Source organism: Montipora capricornis, chromosome 5 (genome assembly GCF_036669925.1).
Source record: "Montipora capricornis isolate CH-2021 chromosome 5, ASM3666992v2, whole genome shotgun sequence".
Lineage (NCBI taxonomy): Eukaryota > Metazoa > Cnidaria > Anthozoa > Scleractinia > Acroporidae > Montipora > Montipora capricornis.
Genome location: NC_090887.1, coordinates 2321709 through 2349048, shown reverse-complemented (window position 1 = coordinate 2349048; position 27340 = coordinate 2321709). Strand labels below are relative to the sequence as shown.

At 40.1% G+C, this 27340-nt stretch overlaps 1 protein-coding gene across 3 annotated transcripts; it reads left to right on the top strand.

Moving 5' to 3' along the window:
- Positions 1-1413: 1413 nt before the first annotated feature.
- On the top strand, positions 1414-27095 carry LOC138049071 (WD repeat and HMG-box DNA-binding protein 1-like). Of its 3 annotated transcripts, none has more exons than XM_068895188.1 (13): positions 1414-3773; positions 8002-8018; positions 10159-10268; positions 11922-12196; positions 12846-12957; positions 14155-14216; positions 15340-15454; positions 17016-17135; positions 17229-17297; positions 18217-18538; positions 19824-20057; positions 23093-23237; positions 25805-27095. In XM_068895188.1, the coding sequence occupies exons 4-13, from the start codon at positions 12039-12041 to the stop codon at positions 26130-26132; spliced, it is 1665 nt and encodes a 554-aa protein (XP_068751289.1). In that variant the 5' UTR covers positions 1414-3773; positions 8002-8018; positions 10159-10268; positions 11922-12038; the 3' UTR covers positions 26133-27095. The 3 variants fall into 3 exon arrangements, with proteins under 3 accessions (XP_068751289.1, XP_068751290.1, XP_068751291.1); XM_068895189.1 differs by lacking the exon at positions 1414-3773 and adding an exon at positions 5971-6043; XM_068895190.1 differs by lacking the exons at positions 1414-3773; positions 8002-8018 and adding an exon at positions 5982-6043.
- The last annotated feature ends 245 nt before the right edge of the window (positions 27096-27340 follow it).

Genomic DNA, 27340 nt, shown 5'->3' with positions numbered 1-27340 from the left:
AAATACCCTTAAAACGGAGCACTGATGGAAAGAGGGGGGTAAAATGAGCGCACCGTCGGCTTCCTGGGAGAATACTCTCTAGAGAGTAAAGGAACTTCCGACGTTAAATAAGGTGTACCTTTACCTTTATACAGATCTGAAGCTTTTGCAGCTCACTCTCCCCTCACAATGTTGTTTTAATGGGAGTTTCTGAGCCCATTTACCAAAACAACATTGTGGAAGGGCAAGCTATTGTAAAGTGTTTCAACAATTTTGTCCGGGACTGTAGTTTCCTTCACAGAGTCTGTTATCCCCAGTCTCTTTACTAGCGCGGTTTTTTACCGCACCGGAAGTGCAATTTCCGAGTGTTAAAAGGCTAAAGGACAAGGAAGGGAAATCGGTATGGAATTTTTCTGGATGTTTCTATTTCAAAAAACCATGATCTTTCGATTGAGTAAATAAAAGAAATCTGTCATGTACACTTTAAGCTACTCATCTTACTGCGGTGAAATTTCCAAGTTTCATTTCAAGCAAATCCAATATTGGTTTTTCGATGAGTGGGAAAAGCCAAACTAGCGGAGAAAATCTCTCAAAGCAGACAAGAAAATCAAGCTCAACGAGAATTTGACGTTGAGCGCGCCCCAATCTCCACCCCTACCCCAGATCCTGGGACACATCGGCACATAGAAGGAATTTGTTTCATCAATTTTCCAACCCATCCCCCCTTGTGATTACGATGACGTTTCTACGGAACCACGTCCATCAAATACGATTTTCACATTTTTTGAAATTTCTTTTTTTACTTTTTTATCTCCTCCAAGAGATGGGTGCTTTCTAGGAAATCTTTCGCTGTATGGACCGATTTGAAGAAGTCTAATGAGTTGTTTGCAACATTACTTGAGACAGAGGTGACAACGGTGTAATACGATAAAGCTGGATAAATCAGCAGGCAAGTGCAATTGTCAGCTAAGAGTAAATCTACAGGATAATACTGGACTTTGTCATAATGTTATTATATCTGTCCGATATAAGTTTGAAGGCATGTCTCCTTGCAATATAGCTGGCACAACTCGCTTAATATAAACGTCTGAAAGGAAGACGACTTCTCCTTACCTTGTAAATTAATCGCACCGAGAAAACAAGTGAAGTCGAAATTCGCCAAATGGCAACAGCCGAGAAGAGTAATGGACGCCACACACAAACACTCATTCTCATTCCCAAGGTCCTCTCTCTTCCTAATAGAGACCACGTGACAAAAACTTGGCTATCGTTTACAAACTAGACGCTATATGAGCGTAGACTGGGTTACCTGTGGTAAGTGTTACACAAAAACAGAAGGCACTGAGTTGGGTGGTATTAAACTGCAGCGTTCCAGTAGTTTTTTTTTTAAGTCGTGGAGGGGGGGGGGGGGGGAAGAGGGGGGGATGTAGACCCTTTGTGACATGCCGTCATGCCAGCAATAGCCCTTTGGTTCACACGTTTACACGTTGAATTATTTTGTAATGTCGTGTCCCGTTTTGTGGTCTTTTACTTTTTAAAGCGTTGGTAATAAATTCAGTTCAAAGATAATAAAACACGCTCTTGAGTGAAACTCACTCGTTTCTTCTTTAAAGGGGCTATGTCACTTAAATGATATAATCCATGACTGGGGTGCAGGGATGGCGCAGTGATGAGAGCACTCGATTTGATTTGCGTTAATTGTTAATTTCAGTTTACAGTATCCCCAATTAGCGCTAGAACAACTTGACACTTGATATGTTGCTTTGCTTTGCTTTTTTTCTCCCGAAATGCCCAAGAACCACTTAAAACTGTTGAACGACATTTAAAAACATACTGCAAAAAGAAAGAGAAGCATGGATGGACAAAAATGTACAAGATTGAAACGGATTACATTTGGGTAACCTTGAAAAAAGTCGGCCCGACGTTTTTCAAATTATGACAAATCACCTGGATAAAGGTCGTTTCTTTCTCAGAATCATTTCGTTTCTGACGTAACGATAATTTTATAGCTAAAGGAATTCCACATAACCATTTTCGAGTTTTAAACTTGTGATTAACTAAAGATTTTTCCGAAACACCCAAAAAGTAACGTGACATAGCCCCTTTAACTAAAATAGTCCGCAAAAAAAAAACCTAACTGCAAATTGCTCTGACAGACGTTTTCCTGCATGTCATGCATGCCTAGAGTTGCACTAAGCAAACGTTTATGCCACACACTAAGGAAGAACTAAACATGTTGTTTCCGCTTCATAATTTCTCTTCTTTTCAGTCTCATCTGATGACAGGTCAATTTTTTTTTTTGGTTTACGTTTGCACCAAATGGTTTTGCAAAACCGGGAGTTACGGTGTAGCCCTTTTATTACGCGGGGTCAGGAACCCATGACCCGGAGCCTACAACTCTACTGTGTTCGTGTAACGGCGTTTTCACAGACCGATTTATTTTTAGATTGAATTTCCCGCGAATGAGACTCCCACAGGAGCCCGATGACCAATTACAAGAAATTAAGCTGACGTCATAGGGTCACCGAACCGGAACTGCCTTTGTTTTTTGACCTAATTCGCGGGAAGGGCTAGTCTAAAAATAAACCTACTAGTGAAAACGCCGTTTCACAGACGCTGTATGGAAGTTGCACGCTCCAGATGGGCTCCTGGTGGGGTTTAATTTTTGCGGGTTTTTGCGGATAGTACTTGATCCGCTAAAATACGTTCAAACAGAAAAAAACACCAGCAAAATTAAAAACAGTAAAAATTTACTCCCGTTTATATAACTAAAAATGGCTTTTAATCCACATAGTAGGGTCAAAAAGATCCTTTATTTTAATATTTGCATTGAGAAGGTTAAGTCAATACTTTTCCAGTCTCTGAGGCATAAGAAACAAGCTCAAAGAAGTCAATCAAAAGGTCACGTTAACTATTTTTTAAGGCCTCCAGGATGCCATATTTTCGCCAGCCGTTCTCGATGATCTCGATGATTGAGAGGTTTTTGTTGAATATAGTTTTGCTGCTTAAAAAGAAAACCACAAAAAGTAGTTTCCGCCGGAAATTTCTCAGTGTCAACTCGCGCCGCAAACATTGGTTCCCGCAAAATCGCCAATCCGCAAAATAAAAGTCCCGCAAAAATTCTATGCCATACGGTAACAGTAAAACGCAAGCCAAAAAACAGATGAAGAAAAAATAACATAGTTTTTATATAAAACTCTGAATTTCGAATTCTCAGCCAAGGATTAATGACAGTCGATCGCAAAAACACTAAAATTCCTGTGGAAAGGCAAGATATTCTGTCAAAAGGAAGAGATTAATCACGTGCTAGGATCTTCCTAGCTCACAACTAGGAAGATTCTAGCACTAGGGCTAAGAACGACCTCTTGCATGTAAACTGAATACAGAAAACATATGACGCTAGGATGATCCGCCTTTTAGGATCTTCCTAGTGCTAGGATCTTCCTACCTCCATGTGAACAGCCCCTAAATTTCTTGTGCGTGCGTGCGTGTGTTGTGGTGATGTTTATTTCAAGGTCGTATGCAAATTTTTAACAGAAAATGTAATTAATAAAAATATGTCAAACAAAGGTCGTTAAAAAGCTTTATTTTTGGTAGTTCAGTTGGACGAAAAAATGTCACAACAACCTTTTCCACCGTAAAATTTATTGAAATAAACAAAATATCTGCTATAAGTATCACCCAACTAGTGGACTAATGCAAATGCTGCATTTTGATTGGCTACGCTACTAGAGGAACAGCAACGGAACTGACAATCGGAACCAACAAGAGAAGTAATGTTTTGGATTATTATGGTGAGTATTATCATTGCAGGTACTCCTTCATTGCATGTTTTACTATATATGATTTACATTAAATATTGAAGTCATAAGTATGACCGAACAGTTCCTTTATTAACCTACCAGAAAAAGTAATAGCAGCTAAAAAGGAGGAGACAAAAAAGAGAACTGTTATTAATTGTTCCTTAGGAACAGCTCAGAAAAGAACAGAAAAAGACCAATAAAAGTGAAGCGCTTACATAAGAACACACACTACAGAAGAAACGTTCCTCTTGTCGTGAAATGGGACAATATAGTCTTACTTGCAAGAAGACTCAAGAATGTTCTTGTCGCATCTTCTGAAGCTTAACCTCAATCATTTCTTGAGTTCTCTGACTGCTTGTCTGAGCTGAGAAGTTCATCATGATGGGAACATAGTTTGCTTTCTCACTGATATCGGTGAAAAGACCATTGGAAACAAGACTGGAAAAGAAAAGGTGAATGCCACAAAAAGAGAAATATTAAGAAATCGCACATTCAATTTTGTGTCCAGACAGGATTTTGGTCTCAATTATTGTCTTGACACTGTTTGAAAATCATGATACATACCATAGGTTGGGTGATTTGTGTCAACTCAGACTACAAAGGTGGGATGTCATGAGCAAAAGAACAAATGGCTGGCTGACAGACTCAACAAAGGAGGAAGAACTTTGACTATAATTACAATGTATTGAATGAAATGACTGACCGTACTGAACTGACTTAAAAAAGGAATGAATAAAGCAACGAACAATAATAAATGAATGAATGAAACACAGGGAGACTGATCAAAACAGTGAAATACTGATCGACTCACTAACCGACCGACCAATAATTATTGACAGACATATTGCAGATTGACTTGATGACTGACTGACTTGACTAACCTAAATGGGGGATTGGCAGACTGACTGATTATTTGACTAACAGGCTCCATAACTGAATGACTGGCTAATCCACCACCTGCCTGACTGACTTATGCGCTGATAAAATAGAAACTTCAACATCCCCCCATCCCCAGGCAAACCCTGAGCACTTGACTATCTTTGACTATCTTTGACTTTTGCCTGCGTGGGGTGGGGAAAATTGAACCGGAAGTGTCAGGTTTCAAATTTTTTTTCTGGCGTCGAAGTCGCTAATACAGCTATAAAACACATGTTTGTCTGAGATGGAAGTGTTTAAAGGAAGAGATGTAGCATTTGTGAGCGATTGGCTTACAAAAACGGTCTTCAAAAGGTCTTTATTAAAGACAGGAGGAGCCGACGGCGATTGTTCTTTAGTAGGGCATTTAAACACCATTTTGGCCCGACGGGGCGGGAATTTGAACGATCCCATCTTCAAAAGTTCAAATGCCCGGGGGGGGGGGGGATGTTGAAGTTTCGAGTTGATCGGCGCATTACAGCTGTAACACACCATTTGACTGAGACGAACATTTAGAGTGACTGGCTGACTGTCTGATTGACTGACTGAAAGACAGACTGACAACCTGACTTGACTGGCTGATTGAGTAACTGACTGTCGGACTAAATGATTAACTGATACACTGACTACACTGACTTCACTGACAGTACAGTTTGACTGACTGACTTAAATGGCAGACTAACAGACTGAATGACTGACTGATTGATGAGCCACTTGAACTAGCCAACAAATGGCAAACTAATCACAGTAACAAATAAACGAATAATTAAATGACTGGCTGACTGATGAACTGACTGCCAGTCGCTGAACTATCAGTGGCTCGCCTTGATGCCGATCCCAGTGGTCCCTGAGTAAACATGACTGATCAATCTGTTTCGTGTAAGATATGGGTTAGGGACAGGTAATGACATTGTGTGCAATGTAATTTTCCCCTTAGTCACGTGTAAGATGCATTAAGGTGATAATACCGACAGGTTAAAAATAATATGATATTTATGGTTCTGTGGTTTCACCCTCTGAGCTCGTCAAAATAACAGTAAATATACGAGCTTTTGGCCAGCTTTGAACAGTTCGACGATTCAATTTTAATGGTGAACTTCTCGTTTCAATTGCCACAGAGCCCTTACCTTTTTTCTTTCCTTACTTTTCTTGTGACAAGGATATAATTTACCGAGTTTACGAAAAGTTAGTCTGCTATAGAAATTGCATAGGCGTCCCTAGGGCATGGGACGAATACGATAATCTGTGTTTTGATACATGAAGGATCTACTGTGGAAAGTAAATAAACAACATGGCTGCCCGTAGACTGCTCTCTGTGGACTTTGAGGTATTTGGGAAAGTGCAAGGTATATTAATTTAAAGTTATTGACTTCTTTAAAGTTGAAAATCGTCAAAACGTAATTGGAATCTAATGCTGCCGAGTGTCAAAACGGAGCAGCTACAGGTACACAAGAAAGGCTTGTTTCAAATATGAGCTGAATTTAATTACGGACATTACGAGATTCGAAAGGGTTTTCCACATGTAACAGTGGGTTCTCAATGGAGGAGGATTAAACACTGACCGTCCTTTCAGTAGAGAAACGTACTACAATTTTGTAAGGGCCGGTGGCTGTATAGTAAGGCCTCAACTGTTGCCATGCCAACGTTACAACACTGTTTTAAAGACCGTCTAAAATTTAGTTTTTGAAAAATTTGAAAAGCAGGTTCAGTGACATAGTGGTTTTTTTTTTTCAAATTTCGAAAACCCCATTAAATTCGTCGTAATTTTCTGGCTTGTATGTTGTATGAGAAAAATTCATGTTATCCATTAACCCTTTCAGCCCCGATAGTGCCAAATGTCTAACGCCAGACAATTTTACTCGTCAATGGGGAACCCCTCGGGGCTTAAAGGGTTAAAGCACTGAACTTGTTACATGAAAAGAAAACAATCCTCTGAATATATTTCTTTTTAATTTTCTTTAAGAATGCAAAGAAACAAATCTTTCTGGTGTTAAAAAAAGATCGGGATTGAGGTCACTGAGCTACGTTCCGAGATAATTTTTATTGCGCAGCACAATTGTTGGGAGGCGCGGTGGCCTCATGGTTAGTGCGCTCGACTCCGGATCGAGTGGTCCGGGTTCGGGGCCTGGCAGGGGACATTTTGTTGTGTTCTTGGGCAAGACACTTTACTCTCATGGTGCCTCTCTCCACCCAGGTGTATAAATGGGTACCGGCGTAATGCTGGGGGTAACCCTGCGATGGACTAGCATCCCATCCAGGGGGGAGTACAAATACTCCTAGTCGCTTCATGCTACAGAAACCGGAGATAAGCGCCGGCCTGATGAGCCTTCTGGCTCATAAGCGGAGACTTTTACCTTTTACAATTGTAACAGAACTTCATTTCCACTTTTATCTATTTCGGGTCACATTTTTATTTCCAGTCACGCAGTGCCAGCGCAAGCAGCTTAAGTATGGCAATATTGGGTGTTTTAGGTGTTGAGTTCAATGGAAAACCCTTCCGAGCCTCCTAAATACATGGATTGTTCGCTTACATGTAATTGGCTTTGAGACTAAAGATAGTCTTATATTTTTTGCACAGTATCTTTTAACAAAATTATCCCGACTTTTCACCCTAAATTTGTTTTTCAACGTGCCACAAAAATTACAAAACCTACGGGTAGGTGTCACCCAGGTCTATTCTGCAGGGGCTGGTTGCTCGAAGCCTGGTTAGCGCTAACCGTTGGTTGAGAGACATCAAAACCTGAAGGTTTCCATGGTATTTAATGCTGGTTAGCGCTAACCATGCTTCGAGCAACCCAGGCCAGATCTATAATGATGCCAAAGTATCATTAATTTTAAGTAGACTTCATCCATCCAGCAGCTTCAGGTCAGGTGTAGTTAAATAAGTTGCACTTTTGCTAAACTTATGCATAGGTAATTGATTGACAGCATGCATAACTATTAATTTTATTATTATTGGTTTATTTAATTATTTTTGGCAAAATGAACTCTCCACAAGAACAGGAAGTTAAGGTACATTTTCTTAGGATGGTTCAGCTACTGTATGCTGGAAGGTTTTTCTTTTCATTCTTCGACAATTATGCTTCATAGCTCAGTTGGCTAGAGCGTCGCACCGGAATCGTGAGGTCACGGGTTCAAACCCCGTTGAAGTCCTGAAGTTTTCAGGCTTCTCTATGCAATTGCAAAAATTGCTCTCATAACTGCGAAGATCATAGCTTCACTTTAAAATTATTTTATTGTATGTACCTGAACTGGTACTTGGGAAGTAAATTCTCAGAGTAGTAAATTACACTTTTTTTTTCAGGTGTGTTGTTTCGAAAGGTAAGAATCTTAGACCAAAGTAAAAATATTGTGTTCAAACTTCAAAACCTTTGATCAGCTGCATGTCATAATAAATACAGCAGAGTATTAGATTTAAGGACGTTCGCGCGAAAAATTTTCAACATTGATTTTTTTCTGAAACTTTTACCACTGTAAGATGATGAGTTAGTTATGTCAGAAATGTATAAAAATGGGGGGTCACCGACTTCGTTTTGGAGAGAACATGCCCGGAAAAACACCCAAAATGTGACAAAATCGGGCTTCGTTAGCGATTAAGGCCAGTGTCTGTAAACCCAAATATATTGCAATTAAATCTTTGAAGTGAAATCTTCTCTGCCAAATATTGTTTAAGTGGACTTATTAAGTTGAATTTAGTCAACTGGTGAGGTTCCTTTAAGATCAAATTCGCATTTAGCGACCACAGTTTCACGCCCCTTGCAGCCGCGCAAGATGGCAGGATTTGATGTCCCGTAAGCAGAAATCTTGAAATTTTTTTAACTTCCCACATTGATTTTTTGTTCATTTTTGGACGACGTGGAGATAATTGTAAATAAAATCCGTTTCTGGAAAGAAAAATAGGGGTCACCGAACGTCCAAGACCGTTAAATCCAGGCAAAGCTATAGCAATGGCCTTTTGCCCTATCATTTCTTATTTTATTACTTAGCGCGCGCGCTCGTGTATGACGTGGCGTGTGCATTTGCGTGCGCAGTAAGGATGCGCAGAAACAATTGGCGCGAACGTCCTTAAGTGCCTGCCTGTGACCAAAAAAATCAATTCTTATGTTCCTTTGGATTTCAAAACTATGTTAACTAAACACCAAGCGACCAAAGTCTTAAGCCTTGATTTCAAAAAGACACCTGTTTATTTTAACTGGAATTTTTGTTATTTAGTGGTCCACCATTACTAACTTTAACATCTTGAGAGAGTTGGATCGAGGAGAAAATGGTGTCAAAGGCTCACTAGTTTAAAAATGCAATGCGTGTGTACGCCACAGAGTTTGATCAGGCTTTCAGACTTCTAAACTTGCGTTCTGCATTCACACGCTGACATTTTAAGCTAGTGAGCCTTTGATGTCACTTTTCCTGAATCCCACCCTCTGAGGTCCAATCGGTCAGCTTTGAACGTGAGTAATGGCAGACCGTGAAATCCAGTCAGGTGTTAAGCAAACACACTGTCTTTCAAAATCTGAAGAAAAAAGGAAGTGATTTTTTTTAATCACAGGGGCACTTTAAATGAATGTCTTTAATTAGTATAACATCTCATCGCAACAAATCAGTTCATAATTTTCTTGCTCATGATAGTAACAATAATAATGATGATATTATTATTATTATTATTTCATAGTCATACTTCTCAGCTTAAGTTTTTAACAGCTGGTAAAATTGTGGTGTCGGGCAACAACAAGTTGCCAATGAACACCAAAATGTTTCTTTTCCCTGTCCTTTACATTTCCAATACTTTTCTTAGTATCCTTGCTGATCCCAGCAATGCAGCAATGCAGCAATGCGTAAAATCATCTCATCACAACAAATCAGTTCATAATTTTCTTGCTAATGATAGTAACAATAATAATGATGATATTATTATTATTATTATTATTATTATTGTTATTATTAGATGCTGTGAAGTCACAAAGATCCTTGGGTAAACAAGGCTCAAGTTTCCAATAAGTTTTTTCAAAGCTGACCTTTATGTCAATTGAAGATGCGTGTTTTGGGATGGTAAATTTCAAACCACGACAGAGCACAAGCTTGAAATTTGCCATCCCAATACGTGCATCCTTGATTGACGTGAAGGCAAGCTTTGAAAAAGCTTATTGGAAACTTGGGCCTTGTTTACCTGAGGATCTTTGTGGCTTCACAGCATCTACTCTATGGTCTTTAGAGTTTACAAATAATATAATAAAAGTCCTTGGAAGGCCCATGCCCTGATGCATGCTACAGAATTCTGGCAATCTTCAATCCCAAAGAAGTTCTTGGTGATGTGCCTGACAGTTTATCATTCTTGTTATAGTAGGCAGCACAGCTTTCCTCAGTTGTCTCCATAATACCCACAAGAGGTGTTCATGGTTGCTTGTGAACAAAATGACTTCACAACTCACATGTGACAAATGACATTTTGTACGCGATTGATTTGCAGAACACAGAAGAGACTGCTGCAGAACATTCCATTGTTGGCTGGGTGATGAATACAAAACGTAAAACTGTGGTTGGACAATTACAAGGAGAAAGAGCAAATATCCGTATCATGTAAGTGAACGGTCAAGAATGGGTCATGAATAAAATTCTCACCCCTTTGAGCAACATTATTTTTGTCAAAATGAGTTCAGACTACAACAACACCTTGCGAATGCAGTGTCTGTAGCAGCCACCACGTTGTTGAGATCCTACCCAGGGGCCAGTTGCTTGAAGCCTGGTTACTGCTAACGGTTGGTTAAGAGGTATCAAATCTTATAGGTTTCCATCCTGGTTTATGGCAATAACCATGTCTCGAGCAACCCGGGCCAGGCCATTCAATGTGTAAATTCCTAGGGTTCCGTCATTAGCAACCGATTGACTCCTGAACCACCCCTAATTTGGCGACTAAAAATGTCTGGCGTTAGACAGAATGCATGTAGGAGTTGTTTACCCTATCCCTCCCGCCTGGAAGAGCAACAGTTTTAGATTTTACTCTGTCTACAGTGTAACCCAGATGATTTTACTTGCCAATAGGGGCCATTTCAGTGGTGAAAAGGCTTAGGTACTGGTCATCCTGGAACAAGATATCAGTTTCCGGTGATATAACTTGACATGCATGTTCCCATCATGTCAACCTGTATTAAAGGTGAAATGAGGACAAGAGGCTCTTCCTCGCCCAATCATGGACCAAACTGAGAGCTTTCTTAATGAAAAATATGCTTTTATTTTCCGAAGTGGCCTATTTTCGTTATTCTTTGATTGCATCTGACGTCACAGCCGCCATATTGGTGGAAAGAACGATAGAGGAAAAGTCATTTGGGAATTTGATTCTATTATTATGCAAATCTTGAGCAACATTTTTCTATTGTTTTGGAACCAACATGGCTGTCTTATCATGGGTAAAGACTTGTTTCCATATCTCAAAGTGCCCTGGGACGTGAGGGGCCTCAGGTGGCGGTAGGAGGGGAAGAGTGCAATAGCTGAAACAACCCAAACCTTTACAAAATTGCTAATCTTAGGCCTAAGCAATATGCTTTTAGATAATGTTTAGGCCTAAGGTTAGCATTTTTGTATGGGTTTGGGTCGTTTCATTTTTGTTGTTCCAGGCCCCTCACGTCCAAGGGCACTTTGAGATATGGAAACAAATCTTTACCGTGATCATGTGAGTGCAATCAAAGAATTGTTGAGTTCACCAACATGGCCACCGTGACGTCATGGATTGAGTCATTTTTCTTTTGTCCCATGTAACCACTTCCCAGATGGCTTGATATCTCAGTGCTAGAACACTGCAACACATATTCATAGTTTTGATTAAACTGAAATTTAACATTTTGTCATCTTTTCCAAAATATGAATCACGTCTAAAGTTATGTGCATGGTTGTTAGAGCTCTAAATGAACTTTTCATGCAAGGAGGCTGACCGTAACGAATTGAAATATTTTGGTGATCAGGTCAACGTTTTTGATCGCCATTTTCTGCGCAGACTTTCCCCGATCCTATAGTTTTAGTGAAAACTCGATTTTGATCGGTAATCGATTTTTCTATAACGAATAATCATTATGCGCTATTGAAAAAGAAAACTTGCCAATTTCTAGCTTCATCTACAAATATAAATGCAAATACCAGGGAAAGCTAATTAAAAGGAATGAACAATTGGGAATTTGTCGCTACATCTGGATTGTATGTGTTGTGCCTCTGAAGTGATTAAGTATTTCAATCTCATAGGCAGTGGCTATTGGGAGCTCTTTTGTCGCAGCGGCTACCAACAAACGGTTCTTGCGTGTATTTACCATTGGTGGTGTACAGAGACATGTTTTTAGCCTTCCAGGTCCAGTGGTTTGTATGTCAGGGTGTTATAATCAACTCATGGTTGTGTATCATCTGGATAATCCCCTTCCCGGCGAACAAGCTTTAGCTGTTAAATTCTTCGATCTCCGAGAGAACATCATCACAGAGGAAAGGGTTACACTGAGTGAGAAGTCGTTGCTCTCATGGGTCGGGTAAGGCGCTGCTCCATAGATCTTCAAGGTTGGCTAAATAACTTGCAACTTACTTGCAGCTCTCTAAATTTTGAATGATGCAGAATATTGACCTCTTACCAAGCTAGCGCAAAGGCCCGGCGTCCTGGGGAATGTTGCCCGTGGCAGTACGGACCGAGCGCAGCGAGAAAAAACGAAAAACGACCGACGGCCAATATTCCCCAGTACTACCCCGGGCAAGTGAGGTTAGTAAGTTGTTCATTATGTGGCATCGTTTCTTTGAGCGATCGGAGAATTCTCCGCTTGCGACGCTCTAACCAACTGAGCTATGAAGACACTGACGTTGGGAGCTGGTCATTTGTGGGTTTCAATGGTCCCGTGAGGAATGAATCAATGGACCATTGGAACCCACAAATGACTATAGCTCCCAACGTCAGTGGCTTCATAGCTCAGTTGGTTAGAGCGTCGCACCGGAATCGCGAGGTCACGGGTTTAAACCTCGTTGAAGTCCTGAATTTTTCAGGCTTCTCTACGCAATTGTAAGAGTTGCGTTCATAACTGCGAAGATCATGGCTTCACTTGATTTAACTTGATTTCATGTTCATGTATGATTCATTTCATATACCATTTCATCATTGTACCTACTGATGTTGCTTGTTCTCTGTTGAAGGTTTACCGAGAGTTTGACTCCAGTAACTGTTGATTCAGCGGGGGTCGTCAGAATATTGTCGCGTTCGTTTGGCACTGCGATATGGTCACCTGTTTGTATAACTAAAAGCAATGTAAGTATTGGCCAGTTCACATGTAGCCTGAGTGCAGGTTTCTCTTGGTGGGGCGAGCGAGAAAGATGGGGGACTGGGGGCTTCCACCACAGAAGGGAAAAGCATTAGGATTTCTTGCAGTCGCCGCATTAGGGAAATCTTTGTTTACATTTTACCTCATTAACACAAAGCTATCCTTTTCTAATCAGACAGCGAAGAATAAAGTACTGATTATTGAAAGTACTTTGCATAATGAGCTGTTTCTGAAAAATTGAACGTTGAATGTATGGGATTATTAGTGCTTTTACCACCCAAGAATTTATTAGTTTTTGATGGCTAATAACTGGCTAGTTGTTAAAGCTGAATGGCTTGAAATTGGAGATGTCACAAGGTTTCAAAAGGGTATTAATAATTCATGAGCGAAACAGCCTATCAAAAAACCGCGAAGACGTCACGTGCATGAGCTTTAGACCCTATTAAACGCTCCTCTTTAAAATTCTTTATACAAAGATTTGCAATGAAGCGTGTCGTGTTTTTCTTGCATGCTAATATCTTCCTCTCACATTTTGCGCCATTGTCTGAACTTCTGGACCCACTTTTTGTGTCAGTAATATTTTTGAAGCCGTTCAATAAACTGGCATGTCGTGTTTTGTCTGGTCTAACACCACTCGTCTTTCCCTCATGATTTTAAACCCGACAAAACACTCCTGCTCGTTTATTTGAACAGTACTTAAACAAGTTCTTCTATTTTTTGAAGTCAATCTGTAAGTAGCATAATGTCTTCTGTGAGCAAACTCGTATGGTAATGAAACAAAATGTCAACAACAAGATTCCCTTATAACGCCCTTACCAAAGAAATTAAGCGAGTAAGGCTACGCCATGTCTTCGAAATTGTGACCGCTTAAATCGAGGACAAATTCTTATCCCCAGCTGCCGAAACCTTGATCTCTTTGCAGTGTGAACACTTTAACAGATCAAGTCTTTTTTACGACGTTGCACGTTTCAGTGTGAACACAATACGCGGTCAGATTTTTCGACCGGTGGAAAATTTGTCAGCATCATTCGAAAGTAGCACAAACAGTCAAAGAAATAAGCATTTTCCTTAATGGTGACACTTGGTAATAGAGATGTGGCAAGTGCAGTCGATCCAGAGCTCTGCTCATGAATAGTTCGGCATTTGATCTGGGTGTTTACTGTCGTTTCAATTTTTTTTTTCAGTTGAAAAATAAATCCGATAATTACTGGGTTGTTGGTTTGGACGAGGAAAGTCAGCAAATAAGGTAAGTCCCGCATCACTTCTGTTTTTATACAGGTCAGATAAAATATAGGAAAGTTTGTGTTTTATTATCTTTCGGGATGGTCTTACTATTTTTCATTGAATACTGCAAGACCGAAAGCAAAGTACTTTCGTTGGCCAATCAAAACAGATAATCAAATGAACTAATCGTGAAACAAAGCAGCTACACGCAGTCGGCGCAAAGAGCGGGAAAACGAGTACAAGCTGGTCACACTTGGGTTTACTTCCTTTGATTGGCTGACAATGTGGCGTGATATTTTTCCACCAATTGCTAAGGGCAGTGTAGGAAATCGTGAAACCTCTTAACTTTTTTGATACCCAATCTAATGAGAACTAAATTGTGTTCAGAAGGTATTACCGAACGTATGAAAAAAATCAAGAGCTGTTATTTTCGCTGGTGGTACCTTGTCAGAACGAGTTGAAAAAAAAAAATCATGAAATGAAGAGCTACCCCTATTGAGAATGGTGCTCTATAATGAGTCCTCTGGAGGACCCGAGAAAGAGCAAGCCAACAATGTTTTGAAGAAAAAAGGAAGGCATGGAATTCCCGGGGTTGTGGTCTGTCTGTTGTGTAGTCTATTCTCTGTTAGGCTCACTGACCCTCGGATGTTGTCCTGTCTAAGGAACTTCGTGTCCTGTTGTTGTCCCTAAATACATGAATGAAAGTCTGCTTTTACATGTATCCCCTTTTCCGTTCAGTTTCGTACTCCTCATTCCTCTACCATGGTTGCCGATTGTCGACTCATGATTGTTTGGCATCTTCTTCGGATCTTGCTGATTTACAACTTGCGCTTGCTCGATAAAGCACAAGTCGAGTTAAAGAGAAGTAAAGACTGCAAATTGTCACAGCAAGGGTTCACTGATATCGGGTCTATCATTGAGAATGCCATTTTTCCCCTTGTTTACGTTCGGCTAAAGATCTTTCGGGTGAGCGCTGTTCGTTGTTGACTTAGGATAAGACTTAGTGTAACCTCCTGCGCAGACTCTTTTTGGTCTGCGCAGGAGGCTATCTGTAACTTGGAGTTCTTGGAGTTCTTCTGAATCTTGATTTGTTATCTGTATGCCGGACGCGACTAATTATTTATTATGATTTTTATTCTGTTGAGGTGTATTTACTGCAAGGGTTCGACGTACCCACCAACATTGCCGCGCCCTGTGCTTGTTTTATTGCCGTTGCAACTTCCCTTGTGTGAATTAACCACAGAGAAAGGGCAGCTAGAGGTAAGTCTCAAAGCTGAATGTAAACAAAGTCGCAAAAGGAAGATTTAAAAAACTTCAAGGGCTTTTTAATGAAACACCCAAAAAAATTGCCCCCATAGGGGCTTTTCAGGGCCAATGAAACACAATCAACGAAATGATGGAGCAGAACAACAACAACAACTGTTAAGAATCCCAACTGGCCGGTGGCAAACCAGTTGGCTATTTACAAGTGGAGCTGGGAAGTTGAACCAGGTACTACCAGGAACAAATTCGGCAAGTGGTCAGAGCGGGTCTTGAACCCGGGATCTTTGGATCTCAAGGCAAGCGCCCTAACAACTGGGCTACACTGCCGCCTAGTTCTAACAAAAGGTTGTTTAACTTGTATAATCCGACTAACAAGAGAGAAATCATGTTAATTAAGCACATCGGATCTTATGCGTCAGTAACATTACTCGGTATATAATGGAAGGATTCGAAAACCGACCGCTTGGCTCGGTTGAGCATCGGGCCACCGTGCGGAACTGGATCGTGGATTCAAATTCGTCTTATCGGGAAAGAGTAGTTGAGTGAGCGCTAATTTGGTTATACAAAGATTGCGGCAAGTGTTTCGACCATTCTCCTTCCCAGATCCCATCGTTTCTTTTAGCGCTGTGGGGCCTTCGCACGAGAAAACGAAGGGCTCTGTGGCCCGTTTCTCGAAAGTCCCGATAACTTTTCGGGTCCGAAAAGCCATTTGTGAAACTGTCAACCGCTTGTTTTGCAAAGCCGATCTTTTAACATGTTTTCAAGGTAACAGAAAGAAAATAAATCTGAAGTTTGACGACGTAAATTCTCTCCGTTCTTGACTCAAGAACGGAGAGAATTTACGTCGTCAAACTTCAGATACAAAAGGAAAGTGACACCCGAAAATGGCCCGTAAAGTTTCGGGACCTTCGAGAAACGGGCTCCTGGAGACACATAGATTTCTAGGGATGCTTACCATTTAGCCAAAAAATCCGGAAATTTCGGTTTAAGGTCAAATGGAAAGGCAATTTTTCGGAAAATGTTTTCGGAAATTGTGGACAACCTCTGGAAGTAGTCCTCTTTTCCCGTTGGGAATGGAATTCGGGAAATGCCTTACCATTTGCGATAATCTTTCCGTTTCCAGGCCCTTTGTCACAAGATCGAGTAAATATGCGGGTTGAATTGCCGGGTTGTAGATGGTAAGCGCCATTCACACCCGGCTGGTCATTAAATTCGGAAAATCGCTTACCTTTATGCAACGAACATTCCATCCGGATTATTTGGCTAAATGGTAAGCACCCTAGGACTTAGGGAGTTCATATTTGACTCGTCAATAGTTCTAAACATGCCGGCGCTCAGAAGCATTACGTTTGGCCAGACCAACCCTTGCGGTCTTAAATTAACTGAGAAGAAAGTAACGCCTTTGTAAACCTCTGGAAGTAGAGTAGAGAACAAACAAACTCAACCCACAAGTGACGCCAAATCTTAGAATGGAGCAGTGGTAGGAGGCGAATGCTCTCACCACTGCGCCATCCATGATCCCTGCCTATGAGCTAACCTTGTCTGTTTTATATCACAGGAAGCATACACTCGATCAGAACTTCTCTTTGGAGTTGACGAAGAAGACAGTGAGTTATTTGATGAATCAGCATCGCGTATCAAGACAGAACAGATTCAGGGAATCATGAAGCTCTTTGCTGTATGTTTCGCTGGATTGTAGAGTGATTTATAGCCAACAATTGCCTTGACTGTGGTCATTTATTTGTTTCTTATCTTCCTCTTTATCATTCAGCTGGCATGCAAAAGTGATAGAGAATTCCGGGCTGTTGAGCTGTGCGAGGTCCTACCAGATGCACATTCTGTAAGTAGTGAGTTTGCGAGATTCAAGTTCGCATGCCGTACCAAAATTCATCCTCTGTTAAACACTCAAAAGTGGTAAAAACGCCCGAAACCTGGGATTTCACGTGCGTTAGTTCCATGATCGTAGATGGCTTCCCCGATTGGGACTAGAACCAACGAGGTGTACCTCTTTCAAAAGTGTCCATCTTCTTCAGTCTTGGGACAAAAAGAAATAAGGGTTTCCAATTCGTCACGTTTGAAACTGTTTGGGAAAGTCTTCATTTCGGGATACTTCGTTTTGGATGGAGGATGAAGACGCAGGGAAGATTGCTTAACAATTGAAAAGTTTCAGCTTTAAATTGAAAATGGAAATGGTTTATAGACTGTAATAGAGTTGTAGATGTGCCCAGAGTGAAGCGAGTGGAAAATGGTGGAGTGAGGGCAGACAATTTTTGTCTCTCTCCTGTTTCACTCTTCCATTCCTTACTCGCTCAAACGTGTAGTCGTGGCCCAGTGATAAAAGGAGGATGTGGATGTTTCGGCTTCAAATCAAATCTGGATTCAAACCTGGATTCAATCCGGATTCTAGTCCCTAACCCTAACACCAAATACGATATTTGTCTTTGGCACTTCCGAATTCAAGTGCACCACACTTTGTAGAAGCCAACTGGTTGCGTTCTTCCAGCTTTCAAAGTTTGTTTCGTATCGCTGTTGTCTTCATTTGAAGTTCTTCTTTCTATATACAGTACTAAAATCTTCAAGCTCTAAATTTTACCGTTTCGTCGCCTTTAAGTACGGCTGCTAAAAAGACGTCCTTTCATCAATAAAATTTCCGAAGGCGATTAAAAAATCTTGAGAAAATTATTCCCCTCCGGACAGAACTTGATGTAATTCCTTGGTAATCTTTAGGCATTGAAGTTCAGTGCCTTTTTAATTCATAGGTAAGCTTAGCCATAAAGTATGCAGCACTCACTCGTCGAATGAACCTGGCAAATCGGCTTGATACCTTAGCGCGCAAAAAGGCCGGCCTAGAGGATGACGATTTGCAGCAGTCTGGTCAGGCAGTCAGACGAGGTCATAAGGTATCGCAACCAAAGAGGCATGGGCGATCTGGTCGGACTGTGTCAAGACAAACAGAACAGGTTGAAGAAGAGGACGAGGAAAAAGAAGAAGAAGAAGAAGAGATGGAAGAGAATGAAATAATGGAAGATAATGGAATGGAAGATGATATGGAAGAGGACTCAGAGATGTCAAGTAGAGAAGGTACACGACTTTCACGATGATGTTAGAATTTTGAAATCATTGCAGTTATCATGAACGTTATTTCAGCATTAACGAAAGAAAAACCTGGGAAATTCAGGCTCGAACTGGATTCGAACCAATGATCTCTGCGATACCGGTCCAGTGCTCTACCAATCGAGCTATCAAGTCCTTTGACGGCTGGGCATTTTGTGAGATTGCAATAAGCCCGCAACACGTGCAATACCTTGCGTAACTGCGATGAGCTAATGCTTCTTTCCGCAGTTTAATGGAAATATATATAATGTATCATCAACACACAATGCTTGGTCTTGTTGTTTCGTTGCTAATGAAAATCAGTGTTTAGTTGCCACTACCTGATCCGAAGTGAATGTATGTTTTGTGGCATGGTTTGGCATTTAGGTTGGTGAAGTGGAATACTCCGATATTTTGGGGTTCTGCTTTATGTAAGAGAGTTGTTTTGAATTTCTAACCGAAAAATGATCGCAGTAAGGAAGCAACTGAATCAGTTGCAAGGGATCCGGAAAAAACCCTAGCTTAGTCCAAGACGCGACGAAAGTGGTTTTCAATTAAGTAAATCATTGGCAGTTACTTTGGGTTTGAATTGCTTCACTTCGTTTTTGGCGCCAAAATTTACCCTCACATGTTGGCCAATAAGGAGCAAAAGCAAGAGGAATTGTGAATTACTTGCATTTTTTTTCCCGCGCTTTGTTTCGGCTGCATGATTTTGCTTTGCGTCGTGATTGGCTCATTCGATTGGCCGCGGTGTTTTGATTGGACAAGTAATAGGGAGCTTAAGAAACGGCTACAGCGACGCTAACAACGACGCCACAAAACAATGATATCATTGGTTAAAAGAGAATCAATAATCGTGCTGCACGTGCAGCACGGATTTTAGCAAGTATCTTAGCGGTCCTCTGCATAGCGATGACATGAAATCACAAAATTTGAGGTGTTGACGATAATATGAGCATGCAACAGGTAATATTTCAGTCTCTGAAAGCGCTCGTTCCGTACCAATTTATTTTTGGGATACTTCGCCCTCATTGTAGGACGTGAACAAGATGTACTTGTGATAAAGCAAAGTTATATTTTGAGTTGACGTTTCGTCGCCGTATACTGATTACTGTATTATTAAGGCCCCTATATAATATCTTTCAGTGATTTATTTATTACATTTGCCATTTTACAATAAATTTACATTTAACACGTGAATGATATGTATTCCATCATGTAATTACTCACAGAATGATTGGTTTTGCCGGTTCAAAACTACTCTTTTTTTCAGAAAGGAAAGGTCTGGCAAATCTAGACAGTCGACATCTTGGAGAGAAGAACTCGAGATCTAATCGTGTTATGAAGCCAAGGCCACCATCTTCTCCCGCACCAAGTTTTAGCTCCAGCCAAGGTCGCTCCAACCCCTTCAGGATCGGCAGTCAAAGTAGAAAATCAGCGGGGAAGAGTTTCTTTGATAGCGTTGAAGAGGAGAAGAAATCCTTACTGATGAACAGGAACAAGATATGTTAGTGGTACAGGATTTCTAATTGAGGGAAACTCTTTCTCTTGCTTTTCTCGAAAATCTCGAAATTCTTCGGGCTTATTTTACTATACATCTACACCTTGTATCTTCAAAAGTAATAAATCGTGAAAATTTACGATGTTACAACTTTTACAATTTACAATTCGCGACACATATAAGGCATTTTATCTTCAAAAGGAAAACGTTAAAGTCACGGAATTTTACAATTGTCAGAAGTCTATTACCAGAAGTGTGGATTCCTCTTATTTGCCCTTGGCCCATCAGATTCCTGTATTATTACTGGGTTGCCTATGGCAATCCAGTCGGAAAATGGGTAGATTATTATAATTTTTTTTATTTTCCGTGTCGGTAAAAGTCTTGCCTGTCACTCCCCTGCTAAGTGGTGTCTTTATGCATAGAGCCTTCTGCGCGTATTGTCTTAGGATCGAGAGGGTAGTGGGAAATGCGTAGATTTCTCTGGTGGACACAGTAGAATGATCAACGTAACCGGCAATGGCGTCGAAAGTCATGTAACGCGAATGGCGTTTTAGTGGATTTTTAAGCAAAATATACCCTTATGGAGCTTAATAATGGAAAGTCAATTGGATACTGAACAAGAAAGGCGCTGAAAAAAAATTTTGGAATCTTAAAAGCGACGAGTAATGGACTTCGACAACAATCTGTCGCCCGTCGAGCCGTAATCAAAGTGAGATGTAGTTCTAATATTGTACGAGTGTGGTGTTTTGTACAACGCTGAAATCAAATGGAAAATTCTCTAGTAACTTATGGGTTTAACAAAACAGAGACTTGGATCTGTACTCAATTCTGCACAGTCTTCTGCTAACAATTGGAAATTTCACAAATTCCTGTTAGTCAAAAATTATTTGAAAGAAAGCTTGTTGCCCATTTTTTGCTTGATAATTCAAGTAAAGGGTTTTTCAGTGAAGGGTTTGATGCTAAACACTCGTGGGAAATTTATTTACCGTGTTGCGTTTTTGACACGCAGTGTAATTTGACACGATTGAGTTTCTTGTCTTCACGCACGTATTAAATGAAATAGGAAGGGTTTTTTGCCTCTTATAGCACATATGTTGTTTGTTTCAAAAAGCATTTCGCTGGAAAATGGTGGCTTTTATGATTTCATCATGTGTAATATGCGAGCTTAACTGGATAGTTTTTATGGCAATAGTAAAGCATTTTCGTGTCAAAATATAAGGTAAGCGACTCCTTTCTGTTGTGTTAACTTAAATTCATGGCTCGTAAGTTTGTATTTGTCATCTGCTGTAAACTTGATTTCCACACTCAAAATTACCTCCAGAACCTACTTTTTAAGTAAAATAAGCTTGTAGAATGATTTTCGTTTCTTCTGTGGTGATACTTGACGATTCGGGAACATTTTGTGAAAAAAGATTTATAACGGGTAACACGCGCAACTAATTTTATTTCTCTGACAACTTATTTTGTCATTGTAGTGCAAGATGAAATTTATTTGGGAAGCCAACAATATTCTTTTAACTTCCTGGTTAATCCAATTTTATTGCTGCGACTTGCTAGTGCGATGATTGTGTACATGAAACTCGCGCTTCTTGCGAATTTTGAGTGTCATGAAATTACATAATTTGCGTGACAATATATCCCTTTTTTAATACTCTGACCCAAATACATTCAGATAGTAACAAACTTCATTTTTACTTAACCATTTCTTCGCTTTTGTGCTTGTCAGCATTGTGATTTGCGGTAATTCGCAAGTCTGTTTTTGTATCTCATAGATGTTTAGATCTTCAATTACACGGCCACTCAACCTCTCGATTGTGTAAATAGTTCACCCTGAAGTCAAAATAGATACGTTTCTCAGGAACCCGACAAAGAAGGCTTCCTGACCCGACAGAAGAAATCTAAATATTCAGTTAAATATTACAACAAAATTAACTAACGACGGAAGTTTCTTCGCTAAAAAGTACGTTGTTCTACTCTGAAACATTCTTTCCCGTAGTTCATTCAGTTGACACTGGGTGATCACGTGCACCTTTACGGTTGCCTAACATGTGATCAATTTCTTCCTTTTGACAAAACGTTAGAGACTGCAAAAATGTTCGTGTTTGTAAGATCTTTCAATGAGAATTCGATTCATAGTTATTTATAAACACTATGTTATTTTTTTTCTTCATCTGTCTCTTGGCTTGCCTTTTTCTGGTGCAAACGCAAAGCCAAACAATGTTTTGACCTGGCATCAGATTAGACCGACACATTATGAAGCGGAAATTAACAACACCTTTAGTCCTTTCTTGTATGTGCAATAAACGTTTGCTTAGTCCAACTGCTAGACATGCTGGAAAACGTCCGTCAGAGCAATTTGCAGTTAGTTTTTTGCCGACTATTTATTTAAAGAAGAAACGAGTGAATTTTACTCAAGAGCGTGTTTTGTTATCTTTAAACTGAATTTATTACGAAAGCTTAAAAGACTAAAAGACCTTAAAATGGGACAGGGCATTACAAAATAATTAAACGTGTGAGCCAAAGGGCCTCTGCTAGCGCGACATGTGGGTGACCCGTCAAATGGTCTTAATGACGCCCCACTTGGAAAAATTAACTGGAACGCTGCAGTTCTTTGTGTAACGCGTACCACAGGCAACCCAGTGTAAGCTTTTTGGAGCTTCTCGTTTAAATTTGGAATACAGGTCCCGCCAAATAATGTCCAATCAGATTGGGTCTGGTGGCCTCAACGCTTCTGATTGGTCCTCAACCGGGTAGCCACTCGGGGATTGCTCGTCCTAAATGCAAAATAGTAGTGGCTGTTCTAAAAATAGATAATACCGTAAAATGACTTCTGAGAGCCCTGCAAAGAAATTTATTAAAATGGAACAAAAGCAAATGTAAGGCGCGTATAGCCTTTGTTTTTTTTTATTTAACTTTTCCATTTCCGTTGTCGTTGCTTTTAGCGCTTAGTTTTTAGTTTAAGTCCTCTGACGTTTGACTGTGTGGTTTTTTTGGTATTTATTTTTTAGTAGCTTAATTTTTCACTCTTTCTCTCTTAAAAGCTCCTGAATCAAAACTGGCACACAAAAAGAAAAGAGGAAAACAGACGACACTGTTGAAGACGCCACCTGGAAAAGAAAAACAAGCAAATAACGGCGAAACGACGCCAGAGGAGGCACAGCAAACAGAAAAGAAGTGTACTAAAAAGTAAGTTGGAATCGATGATGATATCTGTGTGTGCATAACTTATTTTCCAAGTGTGTGGCATCAGTCTTGGAATCGAACCCGGGACGCAATCACTCACCGCCATATTTTTTTTGCGCATCATCATCTTCACCCTTTGACTTCGAGGTGTGATCGGTACGTAAATTCTCCTCACAATTTCAATGAAATGTCAGTGAGGCAGGTATTGAGAATGAAAAATATCAGCTTAAGAGATGTGATCTTGATATAGCAGCAAATTCTCATGACTACCCACAAATAAATCGATGGGTACTAGTTGGGAGAATGAGCGTTTCGATCTTGGGAATGAAAGAATCAATATTGCACGGGCTTTATCAAAGTTTTGTGATACATCTTATATGACCTTTTCAGGCTTCTCCCCTTTGCCATTTTAAATTCTATGTCTCCAGTCTCGCTTTCGCAATTTACCGCGGGGGAATGGGAGGAACGCGCGACGTGCATCGAGAACTCGGAGAGACAAGAAAGACGACGGTAACAGCGAAGAAAAAAACGGAAAAAGCCGTGCGCTTATATATTAACTATTCTCGATTATTCCGCCTTTCACTTGGCATGTGTGGGGCTGCATATACTATGAGAGAATTGACTCGAAGGGTTTTGAAGTAAATATAGCGAGTGCAAGATCCGCTGTTGTTTTCTCAACGTTTCCCTCAGACATGCATACAAACTTTATGTTAACTCGGATTTCAGACTAATATATCCGAGAAAATGACACAACAGAACAGAATCGAACAACAACTGTTAAGAATCCCAACTGGCCGAAGGCAAACGAGTTGGCTATTTACAAGCGCAGCTGAGAAGTTGAACCAGGGACTACCAGGAACAAATTCGGCAAGTGGTCAGAGCGGGTCTTGAACCCTGGTTCTCCCGATCTCAGAGAAAATCGCCCTTACCACTGGGCCACAATAGCTCCTTAAATTCTCAAGTTTGGAGTACATTGAAGAAAAAACACACGGTTTTTTCAACTTCTTGAAATCAATAATACCTTATTATAGGAAATTAGCGCTGGTGTCAATGGGCTAGTTTCGAATAGACCATATTCATATTCTCAGTATTGGACTGGAACGTAGCTTGCAATGAAGGCTAATGCGGGGGAATATATCAAAAAGTACTTGCATTTGAAAAGATTCCCCCGCATTAGCCTCCATTGCAAGCTACTTCCAGTCCGATACGGAGAATACGAATGTGGTCTATTGTGCAACCACAAAAGAACAGAATCGAGGTTCAGAGGAATAATTTGCATTTTGCTTTGTTTTGAACAAAACAAAATGCAAATTATTCCACTGAACCTCGACTCTGTTTTTTGTTGCTGCACAGTTTGAAAGTAGCCTATTAACATATTTGAAATTATCGCGCCTTCATATAAAGGAAATCAGCAACTGAGTGCTATATTCTTTAGACGATCTCGTAAAAAGTGTACTTAACCGAAACAGTGACTGCGGGACCGCGGGAGCAGCATTTTATGTATGTAAATGACTGCGGGACTGTGGTAGCAGCTTTTTGGAAGCGAATTGTAAGTGAGGCGGTATACTACAATCTAGCCAAAGAATAGCCCACTTTCGATATAATTAAATTCAGTCCTAAACAAAAGGCATCATCTCGAGGCTCTGGGGAATTATCTCATACAAAGCCTTGTATTTATTCCCCAGAAACTCGAAATGATGCCTTTTGTTTAGGACTGATCTTAAATATATCGAAATTGATTTATTTGTTGACAACACTAAGAAAATGCAGTCGAAGTACAGTGAAAGATTGATGTGAAACAAAGTGCGCGAATAAGCTAGCTGTCAAGAATCTCTGGAGTGTGTCACAGATTTGGGGGAAAATAATATGGTAATTAAATGAGCAGTGTCACCGGTGGCGCATGCGTGACAGCATGCCAAAATTTTTGAAAAAGTTTGCCAACTTTTTCACAGGAGTGTGTGAGGTGTGAATATCTTGCACAATCAAAGCCATACGTGGTCACTTTAGTAAACCAAATATCCTGTGGCTTTCAGAAACAAATTCACTATATTTTCGTTTTTGTTCTTCTTATAAAACGCAACTCAGTTAAGAGCTGGGAAATTAACGTTAACTCTTAATTAACGCGAATTTTTCCAATCCACGAGGCGTTTTCCTATCATTTGACAATTATTCGCCGAAGGCAAAGTGAATGTTGGTGAATATTTACCGACACGTAATCGAGGTAAATATTCCCCAATATTTACTGAGCCTGAGGCGAATAATTGTTTTAGTGTAATTTTCAGCGGTGAATATCAAGAAAGTGAAAAACGTGCTAAAACACGATAAAAGGGCTCGAAAAGTGCTTGATTAGCTTAGCAGCCGCGCCTCCAAAATGTGATATATACCGGGTAGCGCGGTGAATATGACACTAAATTCTTATATTCACCGCAGAAAATTATGCTAAACGGTATTATTTTGTTCGCGTTGCTGTTGCAGTAACCGCCGTCGTTTCTCAGCCTTTGAGTAACTTTCATTAATGAAGTAATTAGTCAATTACTTAATCAATTTCTTTATTTATTGCGTTCACTCAGAGTCAATGGCTTTAACCTCTGGTATGAAGAAAATAAAGGAATTTTGGCAGAAGCCGAACCCGAACTAAGCGATACGGAGCTGGTCAAAGTCGCTATGCGAAAATGGAAGTCACTCGGAGAAGAAGAAAAGGCCGAATGGAATAAAAGAGCAAAAGAGGAAGCTACAAGCGGAGCTGAACAGGACGAGTTAAAGAAAAGGAAACGCAAAACCTGCGATGATGAGAATGAGGACATTAGCAACAAACTGAATCAAGCCAAGAAGGCTAAGGAATTAAAGGCTGGTGGAGCGACATCCAAGTTAGCTGGGTTTGCTTACAAAAAAAACTGATCAAATTTCAGCATAAACCATTTTCGTTCGGTGTTCGATCCAAATAAGCACTACTTTTGGAGCAATTCTTGGAATGGACAATAAAGATTTTTTTCCAAGTAAATCTTAATAAAATACAAATTGGTTAGCATTATGAACACCAAAAATTCAAGTGCCTGTGTGTGTTATTTGTGAAATTGCTTATCGAAGTAGTGAATAATTCCTGAAGAAAATACAGAAGAAATGACAAAGATTCGTCTGTTGGGACAAAAGAGAAATGGTCTTTTTCATCAACAGAATTCTTGAAAGTTACACAAAGCTTTTCGAACTCCATCCCGATTCCATATCTGAGATTTGCAGCCTCGTTTTGAGGTTGCAACTCTGAAGAAGTTATCCGGATGAACTTAGTCTTTGAAAGCTTTGTTTACCGGTATCAGCACTTTGACTACTGTCTGTTTTGTGGTCTCATCGATCAGCAGTCCATTCAGCCAAGCCAACCACATTGCTGACGGAAAAGCCAGACCACAACACCGGGAACTACATGCCCTACTCTTTTCGACTAGTGTGTGGGATCCTTAACGTCCCACAGATTTTATGAACATTGAAGATTGTGAGACGGGGCCTACGGTTTATAGTCCTTATCCGAGAAGACTTGAAAGTCTAACCATTTGCGAATGTCATTACGAAGGCAGCCTGATTTTTCATAAATTTCTTGCCAACGACAAACTTGAGGTGGCTCAACCTGTTTCAACCATTTGGAGGGAATGTCTTCTTCGGAAGGAATTCTACAACAATGTTTCATACAGCGATGTTATGGTACCATATGAAACACCGACAATTGCTTAACAGGATGCACATATTAATGTGACGTAATCAGTTACGACAGTAGCAAAAGAACCATCGAAAAACGCCCTATATTTTGTGGTTTTTTTTTTTTTAATATCCGGAGCGGATTCAGAGCCACCTTAAAAATTTCCAATGGTGAAGGTGGCTCTGAATCCGCTCCAGAAAATTTTTTTAAACTTTGCAGAGAGTTTCATCTTAGCCTGCTTATCAATTTTCAGAAATAAAAAAAAAATGAGTCACCGAGTTCATTTTTGAGATATACGTGTTAAAAGACAAAATACAGAGTGCTTTTGGATGGCTCTTTTGTTACCATGGTAACCTATTCCGTCACATTAATGAGTGCATCTTGTTGAGCATTTATTAATGTTTCATACGGTATCATA

Coding starts and splice junctions, on each gene's coding strand:
- LOC138049071 (XM_068895188.1), top strand. CDS start 12,039: ATGTCAGGGTGTTATAATCAACTCATGGTTGTGTATCATCTGGATAAT. Junction 15,455..17,015: donor CAGAGAAAGGGCAGCTAGAG/GTAAGTCTCAAA, acceptor TTTATATCACAG/GAAGCATACACTCGATCAGA. Junction 17,136..17,228: donor GAATCATGAAGCTCTTTGCT/GTATGTTTCGCT, acceptor TTTATCATTCAG/CTGGCATGCAAAAGTGATAG.